General features: G+C 41.1%; 1 protein-coding gene across 1 annotated transcript; it reads left to right on the top strand.

The window, feature by feature from the left end:
* Positions 1–4,338: 4,338 nt before the first annotated feature.
* On the top strand, positions 4,339–23,428 carry NCEH1 (neutral cholesterol ester hydrolase 1). Its single transcript, XM_067301624.1, has 5 exons — positions 4,339–4,476; positions 12,942–13,170; positions 15,147–15,216; positions 17,753–17,924; positions 19,293–23,428. The coding sequence occupies exons 1-5, from the start codon at positions 4,339–4,341 to the stop codon at positions 19,908–19,910; spliced, it is 1,227 nt and encodes a 408-aa protein (XP_067157725.1). The 3' UTR covers positions 19,911–23,428.
* Positions 23,429–27,925: the final 4,497 nt, after the last annotated feature.

The following is a 27,925-nucleotide window of genomic DNA, read 5'->3' as shown; positions in this document are numbered from 1 at the left end:
CGACACCAATTCAAAAAGCGAGCCGGCGCACTAAGGGCGCCGCGCATTGGCTGCCCGCCGCGCCGAGCCGCGCCGAGCCGCCCCTCTGTAAGACGCCACCTCATTCGGCTTCACCTCGCGATGTCCCGCCCCCCTCCCCGTTCTTTTTGGAAGGGACTTTGGCTTCTGCACTCTCGGATTGGCTGCCGCCCCTGCCGCTCGTTGCCAGGCGGTCTCCCATTGGTGGAGGAGCGTTTCCAGAACAAATGAATAGGCCTTGTTGTGGTGCCCGAGAGCAGGTTGCTCAAAAACGAGAGGGGGAGAAGGGGGGGGGGGAAGGGGGTGGTGGTGCTTTGCCCTGATTGGTCGCTGGAAGGTTTCGAACGTTTCTAACGGCCGGGGCGGAGAGGCCCGGATGGAGGGAGCGGCAGCGGTGCCGGCCGGCCGAGGGGCGCTGTGGGGCCGCAGGCCGGGGAGGGGTGACCCCGCGGCGGGCCTGGGGCGCGCACAGCGGGTCCGTCCCGCGGCCGTAACCACTCGCACTGCAGACGCGTTCTTTCTCCCTCTCGCCGTTGCGCCCGAGCCGGCCTCCAGGGCAGCGCGGGGGCGGCGGTTAACGGCCGCAGCGTTCCCTCAGCCGCCGCGGCCGTCCCCGCCGCTGCTTTGGTTGCCGCGTCCTAATTAACGCCGTAATGTTGTGGGCTCGTCAGGGCACGCGGTGTGTAATTGTTCTTCAAACCGCCTTTAGGCACGACATAAAAGGGATGATAAATAATTATTCTGGCCATCATGAAAGTATTAATGTTAATAATAAGCTCTGCCTTGCCGAGGATATTAGTATCAATATATTATGCTGAGCCTCAGAATAATTAATTAAAAGCAAACAAGGGGGGGAAAGAGCTGATGCATGAAAATGTAACAGGTTGAGATGAAAGTCAACCAGTTAACTCAATGGCACCAACCCCCAAAACAAATTAATTATACCAAATGTTTTCTCTGTGCTGTTCTCTTTAATTTTCTCTAACATTAAAATTTCCTGATCTGGAAAGGAATCCTCTCGCACATACTCAGCATCTCTGAAACCTGATTTAGCGTAATGCCTCACTGAATCAATGTAAAAAGAGTGATATAAAGAGTAATTTTGCACTATTTTTTACTATATGCTAAATTCTTATACGCCAAATTAAGTTCTTGGGTATTACTGAATTTTTGTATAACAGATTTTTATTAGTTCACATATTTTCATGACTGATCCAGCACCCATTAGTATCAGTAAGAGTCCATTGACTTTTCATGGTTTGTAAGAAAAACAGAAATAGGAAAAAGCAGATCCAGATGATAGCTGATACTGTTTATGTGACTAAAGATTTGCTTGGTGAGGTACATGTAAATTAGGATTACTTTCTTGAGGAAAGGTTCCCAAATAACCTGGAAATCAAGGAGGTCATTTCAGTTTTGACACTTGCATCAGCCAATTATTATACAGTCACACAAATACTGCATTTCACACAGTAATTGCAACAATGACAGTCAAAATAGAACCTTCTGCCCAGCCTTCACTGACTTTTTCCCATCCGCCTCTTTGGCTGCACACTCATGAAGTACTTGTCAGCTGGGTCTTCAGGCTCTTTCACATCCTGAGCCAAAGAACACGTTTCTTCCAGGTTTGGAACAAGTTCTGCTTTAATGGAATCCATGTTGTTTCTGCATTGTAGTTTCTGGAAAAGAAATGGGTGATTGTACTTAAAATTTAGAAGCTCAAAAGAGCCATATAAAATGTTCTACCTGCAAAGGGAGAGAAGCGTGTTCCAAAGCTGAATGGGATACTGAGGTTTAACATGCGGTATATGCATCACTTCTCTGTTAAAGGTTTAAATTGACTCTAAGTGATATATACATTTTCAGTATATAAACGATATAGGCTTACTATGCACATGAAAGGCAGCTGGGGCTTTAGCCATTTTTTTAAGCTATCCTTCCTGAGACTGACAGAACATAGCCAAATTTTAAGCAGCAATCACTTAAGAAAAGTGCGTTTATTCCCACTAAAGATTAGATCAGAACTGACAGTGACAAATAATTACTAATCTTTATACATCTAACATTTAAAAAATGAAATGCTTTTTTTAAAGTCTCTGAAATACAAACACCTATTATTTTTTGTTGTGCAGAATGTAACATGCAGACAAAACCTGCCGTTCCTTCCAGTTATCTAGACATCAGTAACACATGAATACAACATGTATTTAATAGCTAAATAGCTTCCTCTTGCAGTAAAACCCACAGGGAGAAATTTCCAGGAGATTAATAAATCATTAAATGAATCCTGTCACATCATCTTCATGGGAGCAGGGATATAATACCTTGTGGGAAAAGACAATATGGCCACATTAGAAAAGCTTAGAGAACCCACCGAGGCCTGAGGAAAACCTTGGTGTGCTACATTGTCTCTGGAAGTTGGCTGTGTAGCAACTGTCTCAGATTTTCTTGGCTTCTGGGCGTGAGTTTTAAATTAATCTTTAAAAAAAAAGACACTTTCTCTGACTGCCATCTTTTACTTTTTCAACAGACTCCTCTATGAGTGCATGGAAAAAATAGAGTGCTCAAAGAACGATTGATTCTGTTTAGCCAGAGCAGTAGTTTTCAAGATGGGGGGAAGGAAGGAGATCAAGTACACTATGTGGGGGTGTGGGGGCAGTGGGAGCATGAGAATCCTCAGAAAAATTTCATTCAGCCTCTATCTCTTCTTCCTCCTTTCCCTGCATTTGTTCTCTCTCTTCCTCCCCTAAACATCCCCACTCAACAGACATTGGAGAAAGTATATTATAAGAGATAAATAGATGGGAGATAAGTTTCAATTTATTACAGTCAAGGATTCTGGAAATAGAGTTTAGGGTGTAGGTGCTTGGGAAAGCAAGAGAATGGGAGTATGCCTGGGAGGCAGGGGAGGAGGACACAAGATAAAAGAGGCAAGTGGGAGCACAAAGTATTACTGAAAAGGAGGGCTCAATACAAAAAGCTTGAGAACTCATGAATATCATCTTGTTCTGCTTTCTTGACAAAGCTCAATTCCTAACAACCCTTTCACATCCATAGTTTACTCAATAACCTGTCAGTGAAAAGGGTGAAAACAATTATAGAAATTCAGTCTGTTGTTGTTATGGAAAAGATTTTAAGGTTAAGATGTCTGGGACATCTGCTTCCTCAAAAATTCCAGACACTTTCTTCTGTTGCCTTCAGAATCAGTGAGGTTTTACTTCAGTTCCAGTAAAGCTGGCTTAAAAGCTGACCTTTCACTCCTTATGAACACATTTTTCCTTTATTACCATTTCATGTCAATTTTAAAAGGAAGCTGGCCTTTCCAGGACTCTATTTAAATTTCGATGTGACTTTTTAATATTATGAATTCATTTTTAAAAACAAGATTACTGTAAAAATTAGTGCTCATTCTTTTATCTGTATTAGATTAATAATGTATCTGTATCTAGCCATTTAAATATTTGAATTTGCTGAGGATAGCTCTGTGACTGAGCATAAGTATTAAATAGCCATTTGTGTCCAGACTGAACGCGATCGTATGTTATGTTTCTGCATAACGCAAAGAGGAGGTCTTTTTCTGAGAAGAAAGTGCTTATGGGGATGAAAAAAGACCTATTTATGGATTTTTGTTTTAGGTATGAGAAATCTTCCTGCTTTAAAACAAAATTTGTATTATTGGCCTAGGGAAAAAACATACTAAATTTCCAGTCCAAAAATAAATCATACCCTACATTTTTTAAAAACATTTCCTTTTGAGAGTTGTTATTTGCTAAAAGGGTAACAGTGAAGTTTCTTCAAGTTAAAATAAAGGTTTCGCCAAGTTCCTCTCCAAAGCGCATTAGTTGGAATCAATTCCCATTACAGCCTTCATTCCTCCCTCACAGTCTCTCGTGCTCGGTGGAGAAGACTTTGCGTTTTCTGGGGGGACACGGGCGTTTCTGTTCCCTCTGTGAGGAGGCAACGCCCCCTCTGCTCATCTGCTGGCGTTACAACCGCTGAAAAAGAAAAACCTCCGCGTTTTTTTGTGCGCGCCAGTCGGTCAAGCCCCACAGGGCAGCACCGAGCGGCCGGCGCTGGCAGCGGCCTCCGGGCACCGTCCGGTCCGACCGCCCGCTGCGGGCAGGGTGCCGCAGCGCCGCGGCCTCCCGGCGGCTGGGCGGGCGGGCGGGCGCAGGCGGAGGCGGAGGCGGCGCGCAGATAAGGCCGCGCTGCCGCCGGGGGGGGGCAAGGAGGGAGGGAAGGAGGGAGGGGAGGGAGGGAGGCGCCGGCAGCGGCACTTCCTCCGCGGCAGCCCGCTCCCCGCGGGGAGCCGCGGCCGTCATGAGGGCCGCCTGGCTGCTGCTGCCGGCGCTGGCCGCCCTGGGCGCCTACTACGTGTACGCGCCGCTGCCCGGCAGCGTGTCGCAGCCCTGGAAGCTGATGCTGCTGGACGCCACCTTCCGCGCCGTGCAGCAGGCGGTAAGGGCGCCGGCGTCGCCCCCTGCTCCCCGGGGGCTGGCTCTGTCTCCCCGCCGGGGAGCTTCGGGCTTAAAGAGAAGCGCGGAGGGGGAGACGGTTGTTCTGATGCGCTGATGCCTCGGGGCGAGAGGGCAGAGGGGCTCTCCTTCAGATCACGTCCGTTCTGGGCTGGAAACTGGGTCATTTAGCAGAAGTCTCCTTCTGAATGCTCCGGTTCTGGCATAAGACGTGCGTGACAGTTCTGTCTCTTCCTCGTTTTCTGCCAGTGCTTTTAGGGTGACATAAGGTAGATCAGAGATGGCAAAAACTTTCTGATAACTGGCCTTAGGTGTGAACTCTATTTCCTGCTAGGATAGACTGATCTCCTGCAAGGATTCATTGTCAGGCCTGACTTTAACTATGATATATGTTAAAATACTTTAAAAAAAACACTTTTTCTAACAGCATTTTGCTTGCATTCTGAAACATATATGCGTATTTTAAAGATGCACTTCGAATGCATGAGCCTATTGGCAGATTCCGAAAGGAACTGGATGAATTCGTGGACCGTGGGCCCATAAATGGATACTGAAGGGGCTGGGTGAGGACGAACCCTTTAACGTGCCTAACACAACAACTGCGGATGCGGGGAAGCATGAGGAGACTTGCATGCTCTCCCCAAATAGCTTCTCTGGCCAGTTGGACTGAGTACTGGGCTGGACAGACCATCTGAGCCGCCGGGCACGTTCTCACAGTCTGAGCATACCACTGAGTCCAGGCTCTGGCGTGAAAGAATAAAACTGCTTGCGTAATCTCCCTTCAAGGGATTATACCTGGTGTGGTATGGAAATGATGCAAGCATGGCCTATGATAATGTCAAACTGTAATTTTTATTCTAGAATGAAGTTCACTTGCTTCATGCTGCTAATGAAAGCAGCTGGACTGCAAGCTCCCACCTCAACCAAATTCACTGATAGTATGGCCAGAAGGGCCGTGATGGGTACCCAGTATACTGCCTGCAAAACATTGTAATGCTTCATCCAGGAACACCTCAATCAAGTCCATAACCTCTAGCTGAAGGAGACCTATCTTTAGAAAATCATATGACCATGACTATATATATGTATATTGCTGCTGGCTTATGTACACATTCTGTTTGTTGATGTGGTATGTTAGGGCACCGTCAGATGAATACTGGTGTCTTTAGCTTTGGAGGCTGACGGATATCCCCTTTCAGATCCTCACTAGAGATCGTAATCCCAAGATTAGTTAGCAGAGCAAAGCCTGCCTTTGTGGCGGTTTGAGCTAACCTGGCAGACTGCGAGGTCCATGCATCAGTCCCACCTCCGTGGGGTTGGGGAAGCATCTGGTCAGCATCTGGGGACAGTTGTCTACATCTCTGGCTTTAGAAGTAAACTTGCATGATGAGGATAGTTACTAACCAAATAACAGTCCCTGCCGTATGTACTTTAAAGGAAGGAACAAGTGAGTATTAGAAGAAGCATAAAGCAGAGTGGGGCGTTAGAGGTGTCCCAAGTCACAGAACAGGTAAGCCTTGGGGCATTTGTTTCAGGAGAGACAGACAAGGTGCTTTTTAAGTGTTCAGAAGACTTTCTACCACTTAGATGTAGCACAAAGTCGGGAATAAATGACTGCCATTAAGAGGGAACTGTGTGAACTGAACCTAGGATTGTAAAAGTTAAGATGGAGTACTTAGTTAGAAAGTTGGGGTTTGTGTGTGTGTGTGTGTGTATATATATATAAGAAAGTGTATGTCCTTTTGTAGAGCTAAGCTTCCCCTTTCTTTCGCTACTGGCTATTGCAAGACCAAATGGTTTAGCATTTCTCTAAATGTGACCACTGAACTTTCCCCTACTTCTGAATGTATTTTCAGCTTGCTATTTATTCCTTTCCTTTGCAGGTGTGATCGCTTACAGAAGAAATAGTTCTGACTAAGTATTTTTATTTTAAAATAATCTTAGAAGTGTACTGTAATCTTTTCTTCTAAGATTGTGCAACAAACTTTGGGTGCCTCATGTACAATTAACCGTCTTTTGCTTATTCTGAAATAGATTTGTAGAAATTTTGACAGTTAAGCATTACAGTTTCTTGTTAGGGATGATGTGTTTATTTTTTCAGTGTATTAATGATCACTACCAATATAAGATACTAGGCTGTCTTTGTCCCAGTCAGTTGCAAAGTATTTTACAAGCTTGGGAGTCAGTGTTCTGGCTCAGGGCGAGATACACTTCAAGTGCTTTAAGTGTAATCACATGATTAAAGATACCTAACTCCTGTAGGACACTTTCTGTCAGTAGGCTTGAAAACATATGACAAAAGGGGACGGGAATCATTATCCTAATCTTACTTTGCAGGGGAACAGAGAGATGAAGAGTCAAAATGTCTTATTTGAGGTCACCTAAAATACCAGTGGCAAAGCTGGAAACTGAGCTTGGTTTTCCCAGCCTTGTTCCTGTACTCTGCTGATTATACCATGCTGCCTCAGAATGAAAACAGGGAAACTTAAATTACGATAATTTAGGTTGGGACTGCACATGTACACATGCACACACAGAACTTGGATTCACTGAAATTTGGGCAAACACAGTAAACTACTCAGGATTATAGGACTGAGCCATGGGTTAAACCATAGGTATTGTTTTACTTTGTGTCTCTGTCAACAAATGTCTAAAGAAATACTTATAACTGCACAGCTAAGAGCAGGGTTAATGCAGGCATTTTTCCTGTCCTTGTCTAACCACTCTCCACCATCAGAGCATAGAGGACAGCATATGCTTATTTAATGAGCCTTTGAAATAGGCTGTTTCGGAACACCACTGTCCTGATGCTTTCTATTCTGATGCATGGGAAGGAAGGGCTGATTTTTGGAACGGGGACACCTGTTACAGAGGTTGGGGAGGACAAATGAGTTGGCATAGAGGCCATCAGATAGGCTTATATGGGAGAAGTTAGGCAGCTGTACAGGGCACAAAAGTATCCTCGTATTTCTCCTCATCAGCAAAGCAAGTCCTTCCTGCTTCCCTGCTACTCGTTTCCTTTTGGAATAAAATCTAGGGCATGTGACATTAACAATCAGAATCGGAGACAATAGTAATCAGTGCTGTGTCTAACATTTTAATATCTAGTCTATTTACCCATCTATTTTAGGGTGTGTGACTGACAGGCAGATGTAAATCATAGTTGTAGCCAGCCAAGTTGTTCATATTTTTGCATGCAAGAATATTGTCTTGGAATTGGCTTACATTAATCCTCTATAAACTGTTAGGTGTGGTAGATAAATCTCATTGAAGCGGAACCTACGCAGAAACTGGGTTTCACTGCTTGTCTTCTTTACAATAGAGACAAAAAGTTATTAGTTACCTAGTATAAAAGCTCATCATGGATGAAAACGTGTATGTAGAAAATTTTAGATGTAATCCAGTTTTTTCTTCTAACTAATAAATTCTCTGTAAAACAGTCTTTTTTATTTTGTTAGTTCTAAAGAAAATTAATGAAGTGCACGTGTCTTTTGAGTCTTAGAGGAATATCTTTATAACACAGTGTGAAAAAGCTCATTTTAACATATTTTGTACTATGCAGTAATTCACCTGCATTAAGAAATAGCACCGTAAAACAAAAGAAGAGATTCACCTTTAAACATGAAGAACTGTTTGAAATGCAGTCAAAACAAAATATTTTGCATGCTAAATGGGGAAAATGATCCTGTTTGTTTTTAGTCAGTCTCTATTATTGAAAAAGATATTGTAGCTGGCATTTTGGACTCTAATGTTATACAGGTGCAATCTGCAAAATGATGCCAGAGCTGAAGACAGCGGCACTCAGGAGTACCTACCTCTCCTTTTAAGAAAGGACGTTAGTCTCACAAGGTTCAGGCACCAAGTTTCAAAGACTTTACTCATTTTGAGTCCTGAGTGGGGCTTGGCTCAGTCCTGAACAACGTTGTCGGTGAAGGAGAGAGTTAGCGGTTTGCTTAATTCCCTCTCCTATCTACGGCGTGGAAGGTCAGTGCGGAGCCTTGAGGCTGACCCGCTGGACAGGCAGCCCGGGAAGCGGCTGATGTGTCCGGCTCGCCCTTAGAGGAGGCGTGCTGCCTTTGTGTGCCGGCTGAACGCAACCTGTTGCAAGAATTTGGGGACTAAAGGTCACAGATATGTGACGTAGGACAATTTATATGGCACTTAGCATAGTGCCCACTATGGGAGTCACATGAGGACAAAGACTCCCAAATGTTCTGAGAACTGTTAGAGATTGATAGAAATCAGCAACAGAAATAAACTTACAGATTTTTTTTGTTTTTTTTCCTAATATAGACTACATGACTGAGTACAAGTCCGTGCAAGTATAGTAAGCATAGGAGCGGTGAGCATTTGGCATTCTTTATACGATTACCAGCTGAGGAGCCGATAGAAGAATCATGATCATTTAGGGACAGATACTGATGATTAAACATTTGCCTCACTCCTCTGGCTAGTCTTCCTCTGCCTGGGTCCTCCGGCTCATCCTGCTCCATCTCGCTTCGTGGGCAGCTGAGGTCTTTCAGCCTGTTAATGCAGTGAGGTTCACTGACCACATTTCCCCAGAGATCTCAGTTTAGAAAACAAAAATATGTTCGTTCATTCATTCATTCATTCAGACTGATGCATAAAAACGTAGTTGTTTTAAGGGTTTGACACAAACTGAATTATATTCTCTACCCATAGCTGGCAGAGAAATTTTGGGTGAAGTGTGGACAGGGCTTTAATCCTTATACTATCTCCTTTTTTTCCTGTAAATTTGTTGTCTTTACTTTCTCTGCAGTCCCTTAACTTTGTAACTTCCCCCTTTTCCTCGTGCTTTCTCTTCCTTTTCACTGTCTTTTATTATTACAGTGCTGTCTTTTTGCCATAGAATATCACTCTATCTCCTGCGCATGCAAGCACGCACACGTATATAAACTACCATTCATGTACATTCTATATCTGATAGCCTGCAACAGTCCTGTAGTGTGTCACAGGAAGAAAAAAAATCATGTAAAATCATGAATACATACAAAGATCAAAGCAGTTGTTGCTTGCATGTCATGTCTGGATACAGTTTTTATAATTGACTTAATCCAACCCAGCTGTGGACTGCTGCCAAAAGGGATGGTCCCATCATTTTCCCCACTCCCTCTTCCCTTCCTTGAGTCATCAGCAGCACAGTAAGCCGGCTGAAGTTTGTTTTTCTGTGTTTTTGCTGCGTTCGTATTCAGCTGACTCAGGAAGCTGATACTCCAAGGCTTCATGTCCGTTAGTGCCAACAAAAGAAAGGTGTCAGGGAAGCACAGCCAACAGCAGAGGTCAGGCAGACCTGCCCTTCTGGTGGCAGTGCCGTCCTAGATGAGCTTGAGCCAACCAGTAAACACATCCTCTGCTGCCAGTAGTCAGATAACAGGGCACGGCGATGATTTTGCTTCCAAAACCTTTGGACAAGACTGACTCTTTACCAGTGGAAAGTGAAATCCTGATGCCTAATAAATGATAAGGTATACAGATTAGATATACTTCCAAAGAATCTGGTTGATATGTGCTTGGCAGAAAAATTGCCTGGATCTAACAAATACTAGTTCTGTTCCTTTTGTGCCCTGGTGTGCAAGACATCTCTTCCTAGGTGTCCTGTGATTCCTGGAAAGGGTGGTCTCGAACCACCCTTCTGATCCTTGGACAGGATGACCCATTATAGGGGGGAAAAAGCATGTGATAAGCTTGCAGATGGCCACGCTGCTCTGCTGTTTAAAAAACAGGGCAAAACACATCTCAGTAAACAACAGTAACTAGCCTTGAAACTAAAACATTTCTGATTGCAGGGAACATGTAATCCTGTCCACAAAGAATGTGAACTAAAGTGGGAGAAAACTAAAATGGAATGGGTGTTGCAGCACAGTCAGGCTGAAAAATCTCACAAAACCACTGTTTTTCCTGGCAGTATTTCTGCAATTGAATCAAAATGGTTATCTTCCCTGAGAACTTCCCAAGGACACAAAAAGGACCAGATCTTTAGCTGGGTCAATTGGTGGCAATCCAATAGATTCAGTGCCAAACTATTAATAGATGTATTGCTCTTCAGATTTTAAAAAGTTGGGGCATTTCTCTTTATCTACACATCTTTGCTTTTCTGCTAATATGAAATGTTTGAGAACCTCCAATTTTCAAGCTCGAACTGGGTTTTCCTGTGGGAATTTTTAAAGAACAATGGGAGAAAAGCTTGATCTGAAATACAAAGATACAAACTGTCTTGTGAATTCATCATTTCTTGGTGCTGGCTGGATACTTTCTGCGTTTTTCTTACAGGGAAAGACCTTGCAGTATGAAGAAATGATATTTAATCTGTAAAGGAGCAGACATTTTAAAACTTTGATTCCCACCAAACTCAACAGGGTGACATTACCGCAAGCTAAGCGGGAAAGGAAAGTCATTTTTGTAAATTCTCCTTGTTTTGGAAGTGCATTCCTCTCCCCGCTCGCATGCAGGTCCATTGTATTTGGCATTCATAAAACTTTTAGGAAAGTGTCTGTTTCTACATAAAACTGCAGTGGAAGTGGGGCTGTACAAGCCTTTTTTTATACAGCACCTGACTGAAAGCTAATGTTTCATTTTTTTACATTCAAACAAATTATTACAGATTAAAGTACTGCATGTAAGAAACAGGGGCTATAGAGCTAAGGAAACATTTTTGGCATGAATATTGCAGAATGCAGAAAGTCTCTCAATCAACAGGGACTGCTTCAAAATTTGCTTTCCCTCTGGGAGGTTTATTCGTGGGAGTGCTGTGCCTCTGTTAGCTGTTCCTTCTCTGTTAGAAAACTTTCCTAGGAGAGAAGCTGAAACAGCCCTAGAAAGTGACTGAGGAGAATGATAGGGCAGAAGTATGGCAAAGAAAATGAAAACAAGAAAAATGAAATAGCCTTAAGAAAAGGTAATATAAACCAGAATGACTGTAACATTCTTATATCCAAGATGTGGATATAAATGTATATAATATATGTCACTAAGGAACCTATACCTCGTGCTCTTCAGTAAGACATGGCTTCCACTCGGGCCTTGTGCAGGTCAGACTGTGGCAGCTATCTGTTCTTTGCAATGTGGGTGCAGTTAGACCAGTACCCAGATGCCCTCTCTCTCTTTCTCTGGCATCTTTAATTCATACTAGCAGGTTTGCACTGCAATAGCAATAATTTATTTTACATTCCAACTCCATTGCCTTACCCAGAAAGTTTCACAGAAGGCTTAGCTGATTGCCCAATTTCTAGCCTTCCTCAGCAGGATAGAGATTAACTTTGCAAATGGGGGAAAGACCCCTACTTCTTTTTCAATGGCCGTTCTCAACACTGTAGTCCAGCAATCCTTTGGCAGACCCTTTGCAACCCCTTTGGCACCATCTAGGGAATGGGAACAAATAGTCACAATTAGTGTGCAAGTCATACACGGGGAGTGCGCCGTGACCATTCAGGCTAAAGGGATGCCTTAGCTCCTGCTAGCCCTTGCTGATAGAAACATGCTTTCATCTACTCAGAGCAAAGTTTAAAAAAAAAACATCTGGATAGCAGAAGGGGATAAAGCATCTATCTTTCTATCATAAAGTGATATGCTAGGTCATTCCTCATTTTCAGTGTTACATACGCACATGCGAAACAACCCCTTTTTAGCCTCTCGGGTTAGAAAAAAAAATCACTAACCTTCTTGGATATCATAACCTTAGATCCTTTCTGATTCAGCAGGCAAATGCAGGACAAGCAAATAAACGAGGACTATATTCCTTTGAGACCATTCCTATTTTCCTATTTCTTGGCAGTTATTGAGAACTTTCCTAATCTGGAAGTGGACAGAATTATACTTTGGGGTAGAACAAGAGAAATGCTTTGCATTTATGATACCTTCCCCACCACAAGAATTTTAGAGCTTTTTAAACATTATTAACACCTTACAGTCACTGCTCCCTTGAGGAAAGTGATACTCTAATCAATTTAGATAAAAGTAAACTGAGGCAGACACTGAATAAGTGAGCTCAAGGAATGATCCCGTTTGTTTTTGTGTTATGATCATGTAAAAATGACTGTGTATCACTGCCCTCTACTGGAAATGGTCTGAGAAGTTTCCAAAGTCCAGTAGTAGAAGCTCCTGGTGAGAGTCCTCTCCTTCCAGAGGTGTCTTTCAAGAGGAAAGATCTGAATTCTCCTTCAGAGTTGTCTTGATCCACATAATGCTCGTGATTTGATTTAGTATGACAACAGAGAATCTTTTATGGACAGGGTTTTGTTTTAATACAGCTTTAAAAGCGTTAGAGGTCTTTGATAATCATATTCATTTTCTGGTAACTATTCTAAGAATCCATATTCATTTTTCTACAGGCACTGCCTTTTGAAAACTATTGCATTAAACATCAATGCTGTATCATACGATATGCTCTGAAGTAACACAAATCTCTCTTTTTTTTTTTTCTTCTCCTAGTGCCACCTGATTCACTATCTGAGACTCAGCCATCACTTGATAGTTCTGAATTATTTGATTGGTGCTTTTGACAAGCTGAAGTCCGTGTCTTCTGAACACATTAGCATAACGGATGCTGTTTTTGATGGTGTGGAAGTCAGAGTGTTTGAACCTCCTCCAAAGCAAGATGAAACGCTAAAGCGCAGTGTTGTTTATATCCACGGAGGGGGCTGGGCCTTGGCAAGTGCAAGTATGTTTCTGTCAGTAATTAAATAGAATTCAGGTCTGTTTTCTTCACAGCAGGAGAAACCAAAAGCTGCTTTCCCTGCTAGGGATGACAATTTTGCTAAGACATATCTGCATTCAGTAGTAACTGTCTCCACTCCGGTAGATCAAATGCAGGGAGGGAGGGGAAAAAAAAAATCACAGCACACAGTAGAAATGCATATCTCATCAGGATGTGAGCTGTAAAAGGACCAAAAGCTTATTTTCATTATATCCTGAGAGGACAAAGTAGCTTATTGTTTAAATTGCTGGGACTCCTGGATGAACATGCAGTATGGGCCAGTCTCCGTTGTCTACAATAAGTGCTATGGTAGTGTGCAAATATCGATCCTTGGTGATCAGCGACCAGGGACTGCATAGGGTTTTGCCCCATTTTCACGTAATAATTCCCAGAAGAATGTGCTGAAATTGTTCAGAATTGCATGTAACAGCATTGCTAATGTTCAGCTCCTAAATAACACTTATTTGGGAATGCATGCTGCTGATTACAGAATATATGGGCAGCATGATGATGGAAGCTGGTAGAGGTGGGTACCAATCACTCTGTCTGGCCTGCTCCCTTCAGGAACCACTCCAGCCACTTGCAGAAATTACCTTGGAAATTAATACTATTTATGACAGAATCCATTTAGAAGCCACAAACATAATCAGAGAAAGTAATTTATAGCTATAGACAATAAGATAGCTATTAATCCTTCCACATTGTACAGAACGAGAAAAGTCTTGGGAAGAGAAAGGGTGTGCAATTCTCAGGGCTCCCTCAAGATCACGATCAAATAGGAGACGTACCCCTTTTCTTTCCACGTTGCTCCTGACACATCATGAAGCCAGTACAGCACAGATATATATTCTGAAGTATCTGTGGCCTCATCTATAGAGAAAGAACGTTCTGAAATTTTAAGAACAAAATCCCTATTGACTGCAGTTGGACTATGCATGTATAAGTCCCTTTGACCAGGATTTAAGTGAGATTTAGATTCCTAAATACCTTTGAAATCTGGCCTTCAGGTGCCTTTGGAAATCCCAGTCTCTTTGCCCTATAGCTGCTAAATAGCAATTAGAAATATTGTCATCCATGCTTGTCATCCTCTTCCTTCAGAGGAATTAAGATTGGGGTTCCAGGTGGGTTTTCTTAGACCTACCTAAGGGATGTTTGCTAGAATTCTGCCCTTCATTTATTTACAAACTTCATTTGTTCTGTAATAATCTTCATAAGACTGTAGCTCTGCAAAAAATTTATATTATTGTCCTTTTTTTGGATGACTGTAACTCAGCTATGTCAGACACTATCCTCAGTTCCAAGATACAAAAGTTAATGGCACAAATGTTACTGCTAAATAATAAATTCTAAGACTATAGATACTTTAGAAAACGCTTTATGCTGTGCTATATTTGATAGTACCAGGAAACAACGCTTAAGTAACTGGAAAGGAATAAAATTACAGAAAATCAGTCCCCTGATAAATAGGATAACTGTGATTAATTGTCCCTTAAATGAGTAGTTCAGTTGACGTTAATAGGGCAACTCATTTGAATCAAAGCAATTTTGAGTCCAATGTACATGCTATAATAAAATGAACAACACGCAGTGACTCATGCAATAGCAGCGTCTGGATACTAATGTCCCCAGGCTACTGGGTAGCTTAAGTTTTGCCCAAGTGAGAGAATTGTAATAGGTGGATGAAATGACATGCCCCAAGTCTCTGAGAAACAGATGAGAAAGAAAGTATTAAGACTGCAGGACTTTGGGACTTCTCAAGGCATGAATTATGTTCCTTCTATTAGAATATGTATTTGGAACTTGGTTGCAAACTGGCCTCATTTACTTTGCTTATATTTGTATGATGTATTTATATTTTCTGAGAATGCTTCCCTACGGCTTTGTGAAATACCGACATAAATGGACTCATATGTCATTAACGCTATGTCATTTCATTCCAGGAACAAGCCTTTATAACAATCTCTGCAGAATTATGGCCGAGTCTCTCAATGCTGTAGTTGTCTCAGTTGAGTGAGTAATTTAACGCTGATAAGTAATTTTAAGGTATTTAGCTGTAATTTAGTTCTTTTAGCTATTTGCCTTTTTCCCCTGTTACTCACTTGTATAGTGAGTGGAAAATAATTTTCTTTACCAATATGGTATTTTTATCATTTTAAAATGACAACAAATTAAAATGGTATCAAAAGCTAGATTTCTAATTATGGCAGGGGTCATTTTAGAAGGCAGAAATGTGGAAAAGGGGGGTAGGCACTTTAATCAGTTGGACCAATACTAAAATGCAAATCTTTGTGCATCTTTCAAATGTAGCTACACACAAGGAGTGCAACTAAAACCTGAGCTCACTCAAGTGACTTAAGTTATGATTCTGTAAATACTTATCAACTTAAAAAAGCATATATGCACTTGGACATTATATCTACCTGAAAGAAGGCTGAACTACATCTGTCTTAATCTCGCCATGCAGCAAGAGGGACTGTTACCCTCCTCAATGGGCACTCCCAATGCTGCAAGGTATATTAAATATAAAATACCTCAAGTCTGTCTATAAACCAGAGTTTCTAAGTCATATTGAAGAAAGGTCTGCAACGTAAAAATTAGCAAGTGATTTTACCACTGCTTGTTAACCAATATATACAGTGGAGTCTAGCAGTTTCCTGCTGTTCTCTCAATCACACACTGTTCCAGTGAATTTAACCTGTGTAATCTAATTTAACCCATGTACTCTACTCAAGAGCAGAGGACAACAAGAGGTGCCAGACAGCAGAGAAACAGGACTGCTTTTTTGACTAGCTAAACAATTCCAAAGGTAAAAAAACTTCTTAGCTAGCTAACTACATTACCTGGATCACTCCAACTTGATTGATACTTTTCTCATCCTTAATGTCAACTTTAATATTTTAATACACAAAAGCAATCACTTGATATAACTACTCAAGTTTCCCACTTACAGTTGATTACATACCAAGTTCTGTGATCAAATTACAACTTAATTATATGGAGTTGATGTTTCTGCTTCAAAACTCATTCCAGTATACTTTAAGGGGTAGATTTTTTTTTTTTACTTCTTTGGTGTTTATCAGTAGAAACAATAAAAAGTAAAAAGCAGATGTTGGCCATTCCAGACAAGCGTGATCACTATATTGAAAAGTTCCTTATTATTCCTTTTCTTGTTTATGGCAGTATAATTCTGGCAGTTTTTCGGAGTTGTTATTGTTTGTCTATTCTCCTTTGCCATTATATCTCTCAATCAAGGCTTTTGTACTCAATTAGTGAAGTCTAATTTGTTTTCTCATTGGTTTAATTGTACATCTCACTTTCATGATCTATACACAATCTGTTATGCATTTTTGCAAGGAGTTCCCAAAGGCCTGTCTCATATTCCTTTGGAGTTGATGCTATACATAGATTGCTTTCTGAAAGCAGGACAGTTTTTGAGTTTGAAACACTTGTTGTTTAATTTATTTTTGAAATTTATTTTGCATATGGAATTCTGTTAGCTTAGATTTCTAAAGATAAAATATTTGAACCAGAAAACTGGATTTTGTTTTGCTTCAGGAATAATGGGAAACAAAACATTTTTGACAAAAACTTTCTTAATTTGAACCAAGAAGCACTAACCTGTGTAAAGATTTGTTTTCTGTCAAGTTGACAATAAAAAAATATTTTGTCAAAATATTCTTAATCAGCCCCACAGAAAATATGTAAAGTCCATTAAGAATATAAAAGGCCACAAGCAGAAAGGTGTGCTTGGCACCATGACGCCCCATAACAACTCTTATGTTACATATGATTCAGTAAATACATACTGACTTTTCCTGCACTGTTATTTAGAAACTGAAAAAGTCTAGTGACTGCGACTCAGGAGATGTGGTTCTTGGCTGCTGGCTGTTTTGGGGCAGACAGTTTTATCTGTCTGCACTTTGGTTTCTCCACCTATGAACTGGGTATATTTCTGCTTGTCTCCTTGATAAAGGAGTGGAGTTATTGAATGTATGGCGTTAGGGCAAATCAGTATTACTTCAGTTCCTGCCTACTGTTCCTTTTCTGGTCTATAGGCATACCATTGCTCAGCCTCTACTGAGTGTACATGAAATTTGGGAAACATAGAGCTACTTAGGTACATGATGTCTCAGTTGAACCTGTTGCGCATATATGACTTACCCTCCCTCATGCTGGTTAAGATGGGGGTTTGGAATTGAAAACAAGCTGATTGCAATGACTCCTTTGCCAAGGGTGTTTTAAATATTCATTAATTTTTCGTGACATGATGAAATCCTCTACTGGGAAATCCTAGAAAAGTGCTGCACAATTTTATACTATCTCAGTGTTATTCATATCTAGCTGGTTAGTATTAATATTTCAGAATTGGAATGTTGATTATAAGATTAAGTCTTACATTGGTGTTACACAACTCATATTTTTCCCATAGCATTTATCCTAATGAAATAGTTATTAGTCATTAAGCTATATCTGATAGTATATTAATCCTGACAGAGAGGTATATTCATTGTAATGATTGTCTCTCACCTCTTTTCTTCTTTTGTAGATACAGGCTGGTACCAGAGGTGTGCTTCCCCGAGCAGTTCCATGATGCTCTTCGTGCTACCAAGCATTTTTTGCATCCTGATGTCTTAGCTGAATATTCAGTTGACCCAAGTCGTGTTGCAATTTCCGGTGATAGCGCAGGAGGAAATTTGGCTGCTGCTGTGTGTCAGCAGGTAACATGCAGTGTCTGAAATGTATTACACTACAACAGTCCCTAATTCAGTGAGGCGCATAGGTTGACAGGTTATTTGTGCTGCATCATCACAAGGTGATGTGCCAACTTGAGACAAAACCGTAATGCTTGCTATTGAAAGCCAGCATCTAGATATTTTACAGAAGAAAGATAAGTCAATTATATATGAATTGAGCAGCTTTGCAATGTCTTACTGCAGTTATGAGTTGTTATGGGCCAAATTTTAAGTGAGTAGCTAAATGACTTTTTTTTTAATCCTGTTTGCTGGTGAATTCTGTATTTGCCTGAATAGGTAACTAGATGCATAATACATAGATGCATAATTTATCAATTTATTTTCCTATTTTGTAGATGCTTGTCTTTGAAAGTATGTTCTTATTTTTTTCAAATACAAATGAAGGACAAAAAATATAATAAACGAAACCAACTCTTCTGTTAAATTGCCTTCCTATAGCATTTTGCAATTTTAAGGAAAGTTCTTTCATATATTTCTAGTTTAAATGTAATCTCAATTTAATCTAGTAAAGATCTGAAAGGCAGCCTGGGGCAAGTAATAATATTTTCATGGTTGAGTGAAATACTATTATTAGTTTTTTCATATCATCATTAACCATTGGCAATAAGAAAGCTGATATCATGTGCAGGCAACTTATTATCATGACAACCTTGCAATATTGAATTAGGGTGAAAAAATTAATAAGGGACAATTACACTAAAAGTTTCAGTCTTGAGGACTGATAAACATGATAGAACCATGTTTTGGAAACAGCATTCCTAATTTCTTTGTCTGATGCATAATACTTTTTAAATCAATGATATAGGATTGTTTCAGGGAAAGATTAAATAAGCTAAGAATCTTCAGCCTGAAAGAGAGCCAAAACTGGGTATGATAACGAGATCTAGAAATCTTGTACAGAAGGTGAAGAGAAACAAGTGTTCGCTCACTCTTCCACTAAAAGAATAAGGGTGCGTCAAATGTATAATTGGCAAGTTCAAGTCAAAAACAGACACAAGAAGTCCCTCAGTTGCAAATTCTTAAACTGGGAAAGTGTATTAGAGAAATATCATTATATGTGTTTTCTGTTCTTACACTCTTCTGTAAGCATCTGCCACTGATTTCTGTTGGAGACAGGATACTGGATGTGTCTGAAATGGCCGTTATTACAGTAGAAGAAAAAGGTCAGGTTGCTCATATTTCAGCCAAAAGAGCAACATCTGCCAGTGGAGTTGTATCAGAGCAGAATTTGGCCTAAAACTTGTCAAATGATCGCTTGTATAAAGATCAAGGTTGATACTGTAATGTTGATTTTCTTTATAAACTCAATTTTGACCTATATTTTTCCTGCAGCTTAGCAAAGATGAGCATATGACCATCAGACCGAAACTGCAGGCCTTAATTTATCCAGTCCTTCAGGCATTTGACTTTAATACACCTTCATATCAGCAGAACATGAATATGCCTGTTCTTCCTCGTTATGTCATGATAAACTATTGGATAGACTATTTCAATGGTAACTATGACTTGGCTCACTCACTGCTGATCAACAATCACACTGCTCTTGATGTAAGCCAAGCTCTGTCTTTCAGAGGACGTCTGAACTGGACATCTCTACTGCCTTCATCATTCAAAAAGAACTACAAGCCTGTAATACAAACTACAGGCAAGGCTGAAATCGTCCAGAAGATACCAGCACTGCTTGATGTACGAGCAGTCCCACTGCTTGCAGAAAATGAAACTTTGCAGCTACAACCAAAGACTTACATCCTGACTTGCGAGAATGATGTCCTGAGAGATGATGGGGTGATGTATGCAAAACGACTAGAGAACGCGGGCGTGGAAGTCACACTTGACCACTTTGATGACTGCTTTCATGGCTGTATGATATTCACGATTTGGCCTACTGATTTCTCTGCAGGAATTCAGACCAGAAACAGCTATATAAAATGGCTGGATGAAAACCTCTGAGGAGAGCGTCTCTCTAGAAGACCCAGGGTGTGCAGCTCTAGTGTCCGTTGTTGCAAAAGAACAAACAACAGAAGAGTGCACTTTTCTAAATTCTGACTTCATCCGTTCAGCTGCAGTTACTGGGGGTTACAGACCACTAACTACAACATTCACTAGCTTATTGGCCTTGCCCAGCAAAGTATTTTGTGAAATACTTTTTCAAACTTCTGTTTTTTTTTCCTTTCAGATGACACAAGCTATTGCCAAACATGAACAAATGTTGAGCAAGGAGATCAGCATTCCTGAAACATTCTTAACTGGCTGAGCCTTTAAAGCTTCAACCCCTTAATATGAGGCACAAAGGTCACGATTTTCAAATGATGTGATATAAAGCCGAACACCTACATCTATATTTGGATACGTAAAAAATGAGAACTAATTTTCAACAGTGTTGAGCACTTGATGTCAAAGAAAGTGTGAGCGCTCTCACCTTTGTCAGCAGAGCCATGCATTTGGACATTAAGCATGGATTTAGGTGTTGGGTTTTAGGCACACAGACAAAGAGAATTTTAAATTAAAAAAATAGTTCTCACTTCTAGGCAGTTAAGATGATGCTAGACAAGTCTCTTGGCCAAACATGTGATTCAGCTTTGGAATTTGGTCTTTATTGCCTTTTGGTTATTTATATTTTAAATATGCACAGGACTAAATATATTTTCCAAGAGCATATTATAGCATACATATAAATACGTAGTATGAAGTATTATGTGTAGCAGCAAAACCCAGATTGCTTATGTGAGCTTCAAAGTTGACCGCTTATTTGGCTAAAGAATGTGACTTTGTTTAAAGCATCAGTTTTATGATTTCCTTAGAGAAAATATTGAGCGTACTAAAAATAATCTGCTGTGTGGTTTGCACTAATGTTTGTAATTAATATTAGAAGTTTTTGTTCATTGGCTTTCTGTGTTTGTAGTGTTTAGTTCATTATATTTCATGCTTCCTGGAAGCAAGCAAGCAAGCAAGCAAATAGAAGTGGGCTTTAACCTACACTGAAGATTTAAATCTGAACTTTGTGGCTACACCATGCCTCTCTTGTAGAGTGAACCTAAATGCTAGGTAAGATGATCTGGCTATTATGCAGCAAATCTTTGCAGTTTGAGCCAGTCTCTAAAATTCAGACAAGCAGGACAGGGAAGTGAAACCACTTACGACACGGTATATTGCCCAGGATGTTTACTGCATGCAAAAATGAAGGTTGTGTCAAAAGCCTCGTGTTTCTAGGCAAAGCAGAAAGACTGGCAGTCCCATGATTAAACTAGGAGATTAAACTCACCCTCAGCTTTACCACAGACTTCCTGTAGGACCCCAGGAGAACAGCGTAATCTCCCTGTGCCTCACTTTCGCCTTCTGCAAGAGAGGGAGTAGTCATTTCCTACCTCACGAAGGAGTTGTGAAGATAAATGCACAGACATTAATGAAGCACACTGATATTACAGTAACTGGCAGGCACTGGACAGATCCCTTAGCCTCTGACTTTTCATCATTCTCTAATATCTGGCTCAGAGCAGCTTGCCCTGTGACAGATGGTGCTGCTAGACTGCTTGTTCTCTTAGGATGTTAATTAATTTCTGGCCTGGCTCACCTGAAAGGACACTACGGTAGGGCTTTGGGGCTGTTGGGATATCATGATGAAGGCAATTTCATTGGAGCTTTTCCTGTGGCAGGGTTCTGAAAAACCCTTTAAAAATGCACTGGTAGATCAAACTGGCTTCTGTAATTTAAAACACATAAAGAGAAGTCCACTCTCCCTGGTAGATAAATAAGAAAAAGGCTTTGCTGAATCATTGCTTCCTAGAAATGCCAGGATGTTAGTATGGTTGTACGCATTGAGAAAGGGTATTAATGGGACAAGGCCTCAATGTAGGCTTGCTCATGCAGGCTAAAACTAATTTCTGAGCATGGCTTCACATGGAGATCACAAGCTACAGCTTTTTCACCAGTGGCCCTGATTCTTCTTCCATTTAGATCATTACAAAGACTCTATGGGGTTAGATCAACTGAATGACAATTTAAATCCGAACAAGTTTTGGCCACGATATCCAAATAACCTACACTGTAGAAGAATTTAAACTCTTTTCTGGATTTAAACCCTCTTTCTTCCCTTCCCCTATAAATGCACCTTCAGTAGATAAAATTTACACTTAAAACAAACACCAACCAAAGTTATGTCCTTTCAAAATACAGATTGCTAGTCTTAAAATATGGCCTGCTCCAAAGCTCATCTCACTGCATGGAAATAGTTCCATTTACCTGGCTTTAGACTGTGACTTAAAGGGTCAAAAATTATTTTTACACCAAGTTGTAACAATAGGCTTCCTATTGGTTCTCCCACTTAAAGAATAAACCAACATCAAAAAAAAAAAAAAAAAAAAAGTAATTTATATGCACCTGCAGTCATTAAAAGATAGTAGTAATTGTAGTACCAGGGAAGAAAAACCCAAGTGGTTAATATTGCTATCAATTCTATAATAATTAAGTTTTCCTGAGAGCTGCCTGCAAAGCTTTAGATCAGCATTTGTTTATGGCTAAGTTATAAATATCTGCTATGAAACTATAATATAATTACTGCTGTGGTTTTTTTTTAATGAAATGAAATGGAGAGGTGGAATATATATTCCCAGCGTTGGCTGTAAATTTCCTTCATGCACTGAAGCACATTAAAGTCTTGGCACAAGAAGTGGTAGTAAGTCTATAACTGGATTGAATGTATATACTAAGTCATCACCAGCTTGAAGCGACACTCAAGGTGGCAGCACAACTTCGATGAGATGTTACAGTACGAACTTGTTTATCAAAATATCTGGACTACTTTTATCATGCAGCTATATGGTTTAAGTACACGATAGCTGGAAAGATGTGTGATATAGCCTATAACATAAGAAAGGAGGTCTGAGTTACAGCTATAAAAAGACCTTGTTCTATATAGCAGCACAAGACACCTGCTTAAAATTCAGTGCAAACCTTGCAGTAAGCCTTGGTCACATTCTCATGGTTACTCCTACTTTTCCTTGTTCTCTTTTGTGCACGCAGTCCCAGTGACCCGAAGTTCAAAGTTTATCATTATTTTTCAGTTGGACTGCTGTAAGCTCCCAGAAACGGAGCGCTAACTCAGCTGAGAGCCCCACTTGGCCTGACAGGCATTGTTACACAAATCCGGTATCTGCTAGGAAAAGATTAGGGTTCCTGCATGTTACAATACCTCAATTTGTTCTTTTTCTTTTTTTAATGATCCTCATTCGAACGAAGTCCCGCATCTTCTGAAGTGTTTACTTGGGCATACGTAGCACCTTCGTTCCTTAGTGATTTGCAAAAGGAGTGTAGGGCACTTAGCACCCTGTAGGATCAGCTCAAATATCTGTAACAGAGAATGTTTCACATGTGCACATTTACCTTAAAAAGAAGTCTTCTAGAAGAAGATACTCAATAATTCATCTGTTTATTTTTTGTCAAATCAGTAAGTATGGGAACTACCTTTTGACGATACCTTTCTTTTTCTCCTCCTACTCCTACGATTAGACTTCATCCATCCATAGCAAAAATATCTTGTTCTTGATGGCCTTGAAAGCAAAAAAAAGTTCACACAACAGAACCAATAGTCATTTGAATCCTACTTTCACAGATTGGGGAACTACATTAGCAGTTCCCCAGTGATTTGGCCAATATTTGCTGAAATTAATGGAGATTTTGTTTGTCTAGTTTAGAACCTCTTTAAGGATGGGTGTGCATAAAAAATCCCTAATAACTTGAAATGCCTAGCCTTCATCTACGTAGTTGCAAAATTATATCCCTAGCTAAAGCAGAAAGGCCATTGTGGGTTTTAAGACCTACAAACTAAAAAGAAATGCTTTATCTTTAAAAAATTGTTTTGTAGTGTTGCAGCCTCTTTATGTTTTTCTAATTAGATGCATTGTGGGTATACTTTTTAATCTCTTACTAAACTTTATTAAAAACTTTTTCCAATTAAAAGAAACGGATTAATCTAGCTTAAACCTTTTAAGCTGCTATGATCTGCGAGTAACGATGCTGTTAAAATCCCAGCTGGTTTAATGTTCTCTTATTTATGAAGATGCTCAAGAACCCAAGCACAACATACTTACGTGAATGCATTCAATATCTTACACGTGACTGGTTTTTTGCTTCTTCCCGAATGCAGGGGAAAGATCTTGTAAGATCTAATGAGCAAGTGTTATTTAAGCGTGCTATACAAAATGAAGAACAAATAAATAAAGTGAAATACATCTGTGAACTCTTTTTTTTTCCAGGACCATTGGTTTTCTTTTTCTTAGATGTTCAACATGGTGTTTCCAGTTTGAAATGGAGTTTTCACTTAGCAGAGGTCAATGTAGCAAAACATTGTCTCAGGAGACCTTGGAGTTCCTAAAGAAATGCTGAATCAAAGCCGAAGGGTTTGTTTTCCCAGCAGGAAACCTTGCTTGTGTGTCAGTGTTCTGCTAGGATGGCCGTCTCTTACATGATTTCTGTCAAATGATTAATATTGATTACATTTGCTTGTGTCGGATAATGGCCCATAAATGCACTAGTGCTGTTCCCTCTCTCAAGATAGACAGCAGATCTGAGTTCTCCACTCTGGTCTATAAATTGAGAGGGGTTTTTTAGCATGTTTATAGATTTTTTTTTTTCCCATGAAATAAGTTTTAGATGGCTGAAATCCTAGTTGCATTTTTCATTTGCATTTACCTCCCTTCCATATTATTTCTTTGTTTGTGAACTCTCACCCATTTTTTTTCCCATGTTCTCTCATTTTTTAATGATGATAGCAGGATTACTTTTGAAGTATCTTATCGTGTGGGATGACCTTTTTGTGCAGCAGGGTAGTGGGACTTTCAAGACGAAGCCTGCAAAAAAAAAAAAAAAGTGTAGGGGAAAAAAAGCTTCAAGTGCCTTAAAAGCCTATTTTAAATCAGCAGGAGTCATTCATATATATATATATATATATATATATATATTTATTTATATATTTATACATATTTATATATATATATAAAAGTTTTATATGTATATATAAAAGTTGATCTGTGTGTTAAACCAGAGCTGGGCCCTATAAAACTTTCTTCCCAGTAATTTTTTTTAGATTTAATAAAAAGCCTTACGGGGTCAGGCCCGGCGGGGCTGACGCGACGCGCGGTGCAGCTGAGCCCACGCTGCCCTCCTGCCCCTCCGGCGAGCGGCGCGGCTCCGGGCAGGGGCTGGAGGAACCCGCTGCCGTCTGCGCCGCGCTCGCCCAGACCCCGAACAGACGCCCAAGACCTGGCACAAAACACCCACCAGCACCTGCGAAGTGCACTGGCTGAACACTTGGCCCGACTTAATGTGGGCATTCACACAGCTCACAAATAAGAAACAGCTGGAAAAAAAAAAAAATCTGACCTATAGCTGGGACTTTGTATTGCCCTGAAGCGCTTCAGTCTAAAAACCTGACCACAGGTACTCGCAGGCTTAAAATTCAGAATGCATTAAATCTTCGTTCATCCCCGGGAGAGGCATAAACCTTCTGCTTGCTCTTAGTTCCCTTTTTTTCTGGCATTTCTCTCTTTCATAAAAGTTGTTTAAATAGTGGGCAGCACATCATTAACATCTCTTAAGACTAAGTTTTACTCCTAATATAAATTGTGCGAATTTAATAATTTTTCACCGTGATTTCCTGCAGTGTTTTAAAGTGTTTGTCAGCTACTCAACAAGAAGACAGGGAAAAAGAAAACAAAAAAGAAACCCTACAGTGGTTCCCCTAAAACTGTTTTTACAGAAGCTTATATTTTTAATAACTCTTTCTGGCTTTATGTAAACAGTAGAAAATTAAATATTTCCATCATAACCACTTGTTCTTCTCTGAGGCATAGCTTCTACAAACCACAGCACTTCCAGACATAAGACAGTCTAGGGATACAGGAGAAGCAAGGTTTGTTAGGAGAGAGAAAGACTATATTTTTTGTGAAGAGTTTTAAAACAGCAGTAATAATTGGGGTAATAGAAAATTACCTTGCCCGCAAACACCATGACCATATGTGCAATACACTCAGTGCAATTGAGATGTGGGCTTCAGAGCACGGTGACGGGAAAAAAGGGAACTTTTTTACTATTAACCCAGTAATTTTACTGCAATTGAATTTTAGTCTCAGGCTTTCGATTTAAAAAAAATGCACAAAATTGCCAGCAGGGGGAGCATTTAAAGCAAAGACCGACTTGCAAAAGACCCAGCCTGTTTCTAAAAAGACAATATAAAAATGAAAGCGTTTTGGCGGAGCTGCACCAAAACATCTGGGGCAGCTCAGTCCCTGAGTCATGAATTCATGCTTGGGCAGAGCATAACAATTCATGCTAATCTGCGATTAGTCCAAGATTTCTTGCCAAAAAAAAAAAAGGCAGAAATGGCTTTTCAGTTCAGCACGCTTGGCTTTCTCTCGTTGGCGTACCGTAAGATTTTTCTCCGGGAGCGCTGGTCGCTGTCGGTCGGGGTTTTGCAGGCCGGTCGGGGCGCAGGCACTGAGCTGGGGCGCGCTTCGTCTGCTGAGGGCACCTGCACGTGCTTCTGCCCTGCTGATGAGCAGGCACGTCCTGGCGAGCTGCGGCCAGCCCTGCCCTGGTGCCCCATGTTTCGGCTCCTTTATGGTTGACCGGGCGACTCAGGAACTAAAAAGTGACTTCTGCAAGGCCTCGGGCACCCTCCTGCTGCACGCGGGGAGGACGAGGTTTTCCCCAGCGCCCGCCTGGCGAAGCCGTCCTGCTCGCGCCGCTCACGGCCCGTGGAAGGCAGCCTTATTTGTCACAGTCTAGAGCTGAGGTTGGGTCATTTTAGGCGTGTGATGCTTTTTTGCATCCTGCCACGTGCCCACAGTCTGCCCCTTGTCTGCTCCGGCTCCTTCATCCCTGCAATACAGATGCAATTTGGGGTGTGAAACACTGGAAAATAAGAAAAGCTCAGCAAAGAAACAGCTGTATCTACTTTGGAGGGCTTTTTTTTTTTCCAAAACCTGTTTCTTGGGGTAAAACCATGCTGAAAAGCATGCAAAAGCGGGATGCAGAAAAGCCCTCTCCCTCCCGCACGCCGCGGGGAGATGCCGCCACGAGGGTCAGAGGCTGTGCCCAGCGTCCCCGCGCGCCTCACGGCCCTGAAAACTTCTGCGTTCCCATGCTGATCTCCGCTCCCTCTGCAGAAGGGGCACAAAGCTTACCAGGCTGCCAAAATACCACGCCAGGGCACCCCAAACCCTGCTTCTGCCCGCAGCGCGGACGCAAAGGGAGGGAAGACGGCATCCGCTGCAATGAACTGAGGAAGCAGTCGCTTCGGTCAGGTCCCCGTATGATCTGCTCGGGCTTCGGGCAACCCGGCAGCACGCCGCGCATTTCTATTTAACGGTTAAACCACACTGCGCTTAGCGTCCGTACAGGTGTCTTGAGAAACCTCCCAGCTGGAAATTATCTGCTGTCCGGGGCGATTACAGTACGTGCACAGAGGAGGGTGACTAACGTGGGGCTGAACTAAACCAAAATAACAGCCCCGCTCCTTGCTCTCACTTTCAGTTATCCGTGCAAAAAACACTGAAACTTCCTGAATAAACAAGTTTAGACGCAGTGATTTCATCACGTTCATTCTCTGCCTCTTTCTACCTTTGACTGTGCCCTCCTGTGTCTTGCCCACACTTGAGCCTGTGTTGCAAGAGCTGGAATCAACGGAGTCATGCTATAGCTCCGTCTTTAATATGAGGTGGGCACAAACCCTTGAAAACTAAATGCACCCTTTGCCCTTATTATAAAACTATACACACACATATATGCATACATACACACATGCATCTATATGGCGCAGCAGTGCAAATCTAGCACCACTTCATTGGGGATTACAGACTAACTCTAGGGTCATGATGTTCCTTTGCTCAGGGTGAAATGATGCTGTCGGCAGGAATTTGGGCAGGGGCCCTCTGTTTCAATGAGTGGCTCATTCTGCTTTCTTTTTCTGC

This window comes from Apteryx mantelli, chromosome 9 (assembly GCF_036417845.1).
Source record: "Apteryx mantelli isolate bAptMan1 chromosome 9, bAptMan1.hap1, whole genome shotgun sequence".
In the NCBI taxonomy this organism is placed as follows: domain Eukaryota; kingdom Metazoa; phylum Chordata; class Aves; order Apterygiformes; family Apterygidae; genus Apteryx; species Apteryx mantelli.
This window is presented reverse-complemented; position numbering and strand designations above follow the sequence as displayed.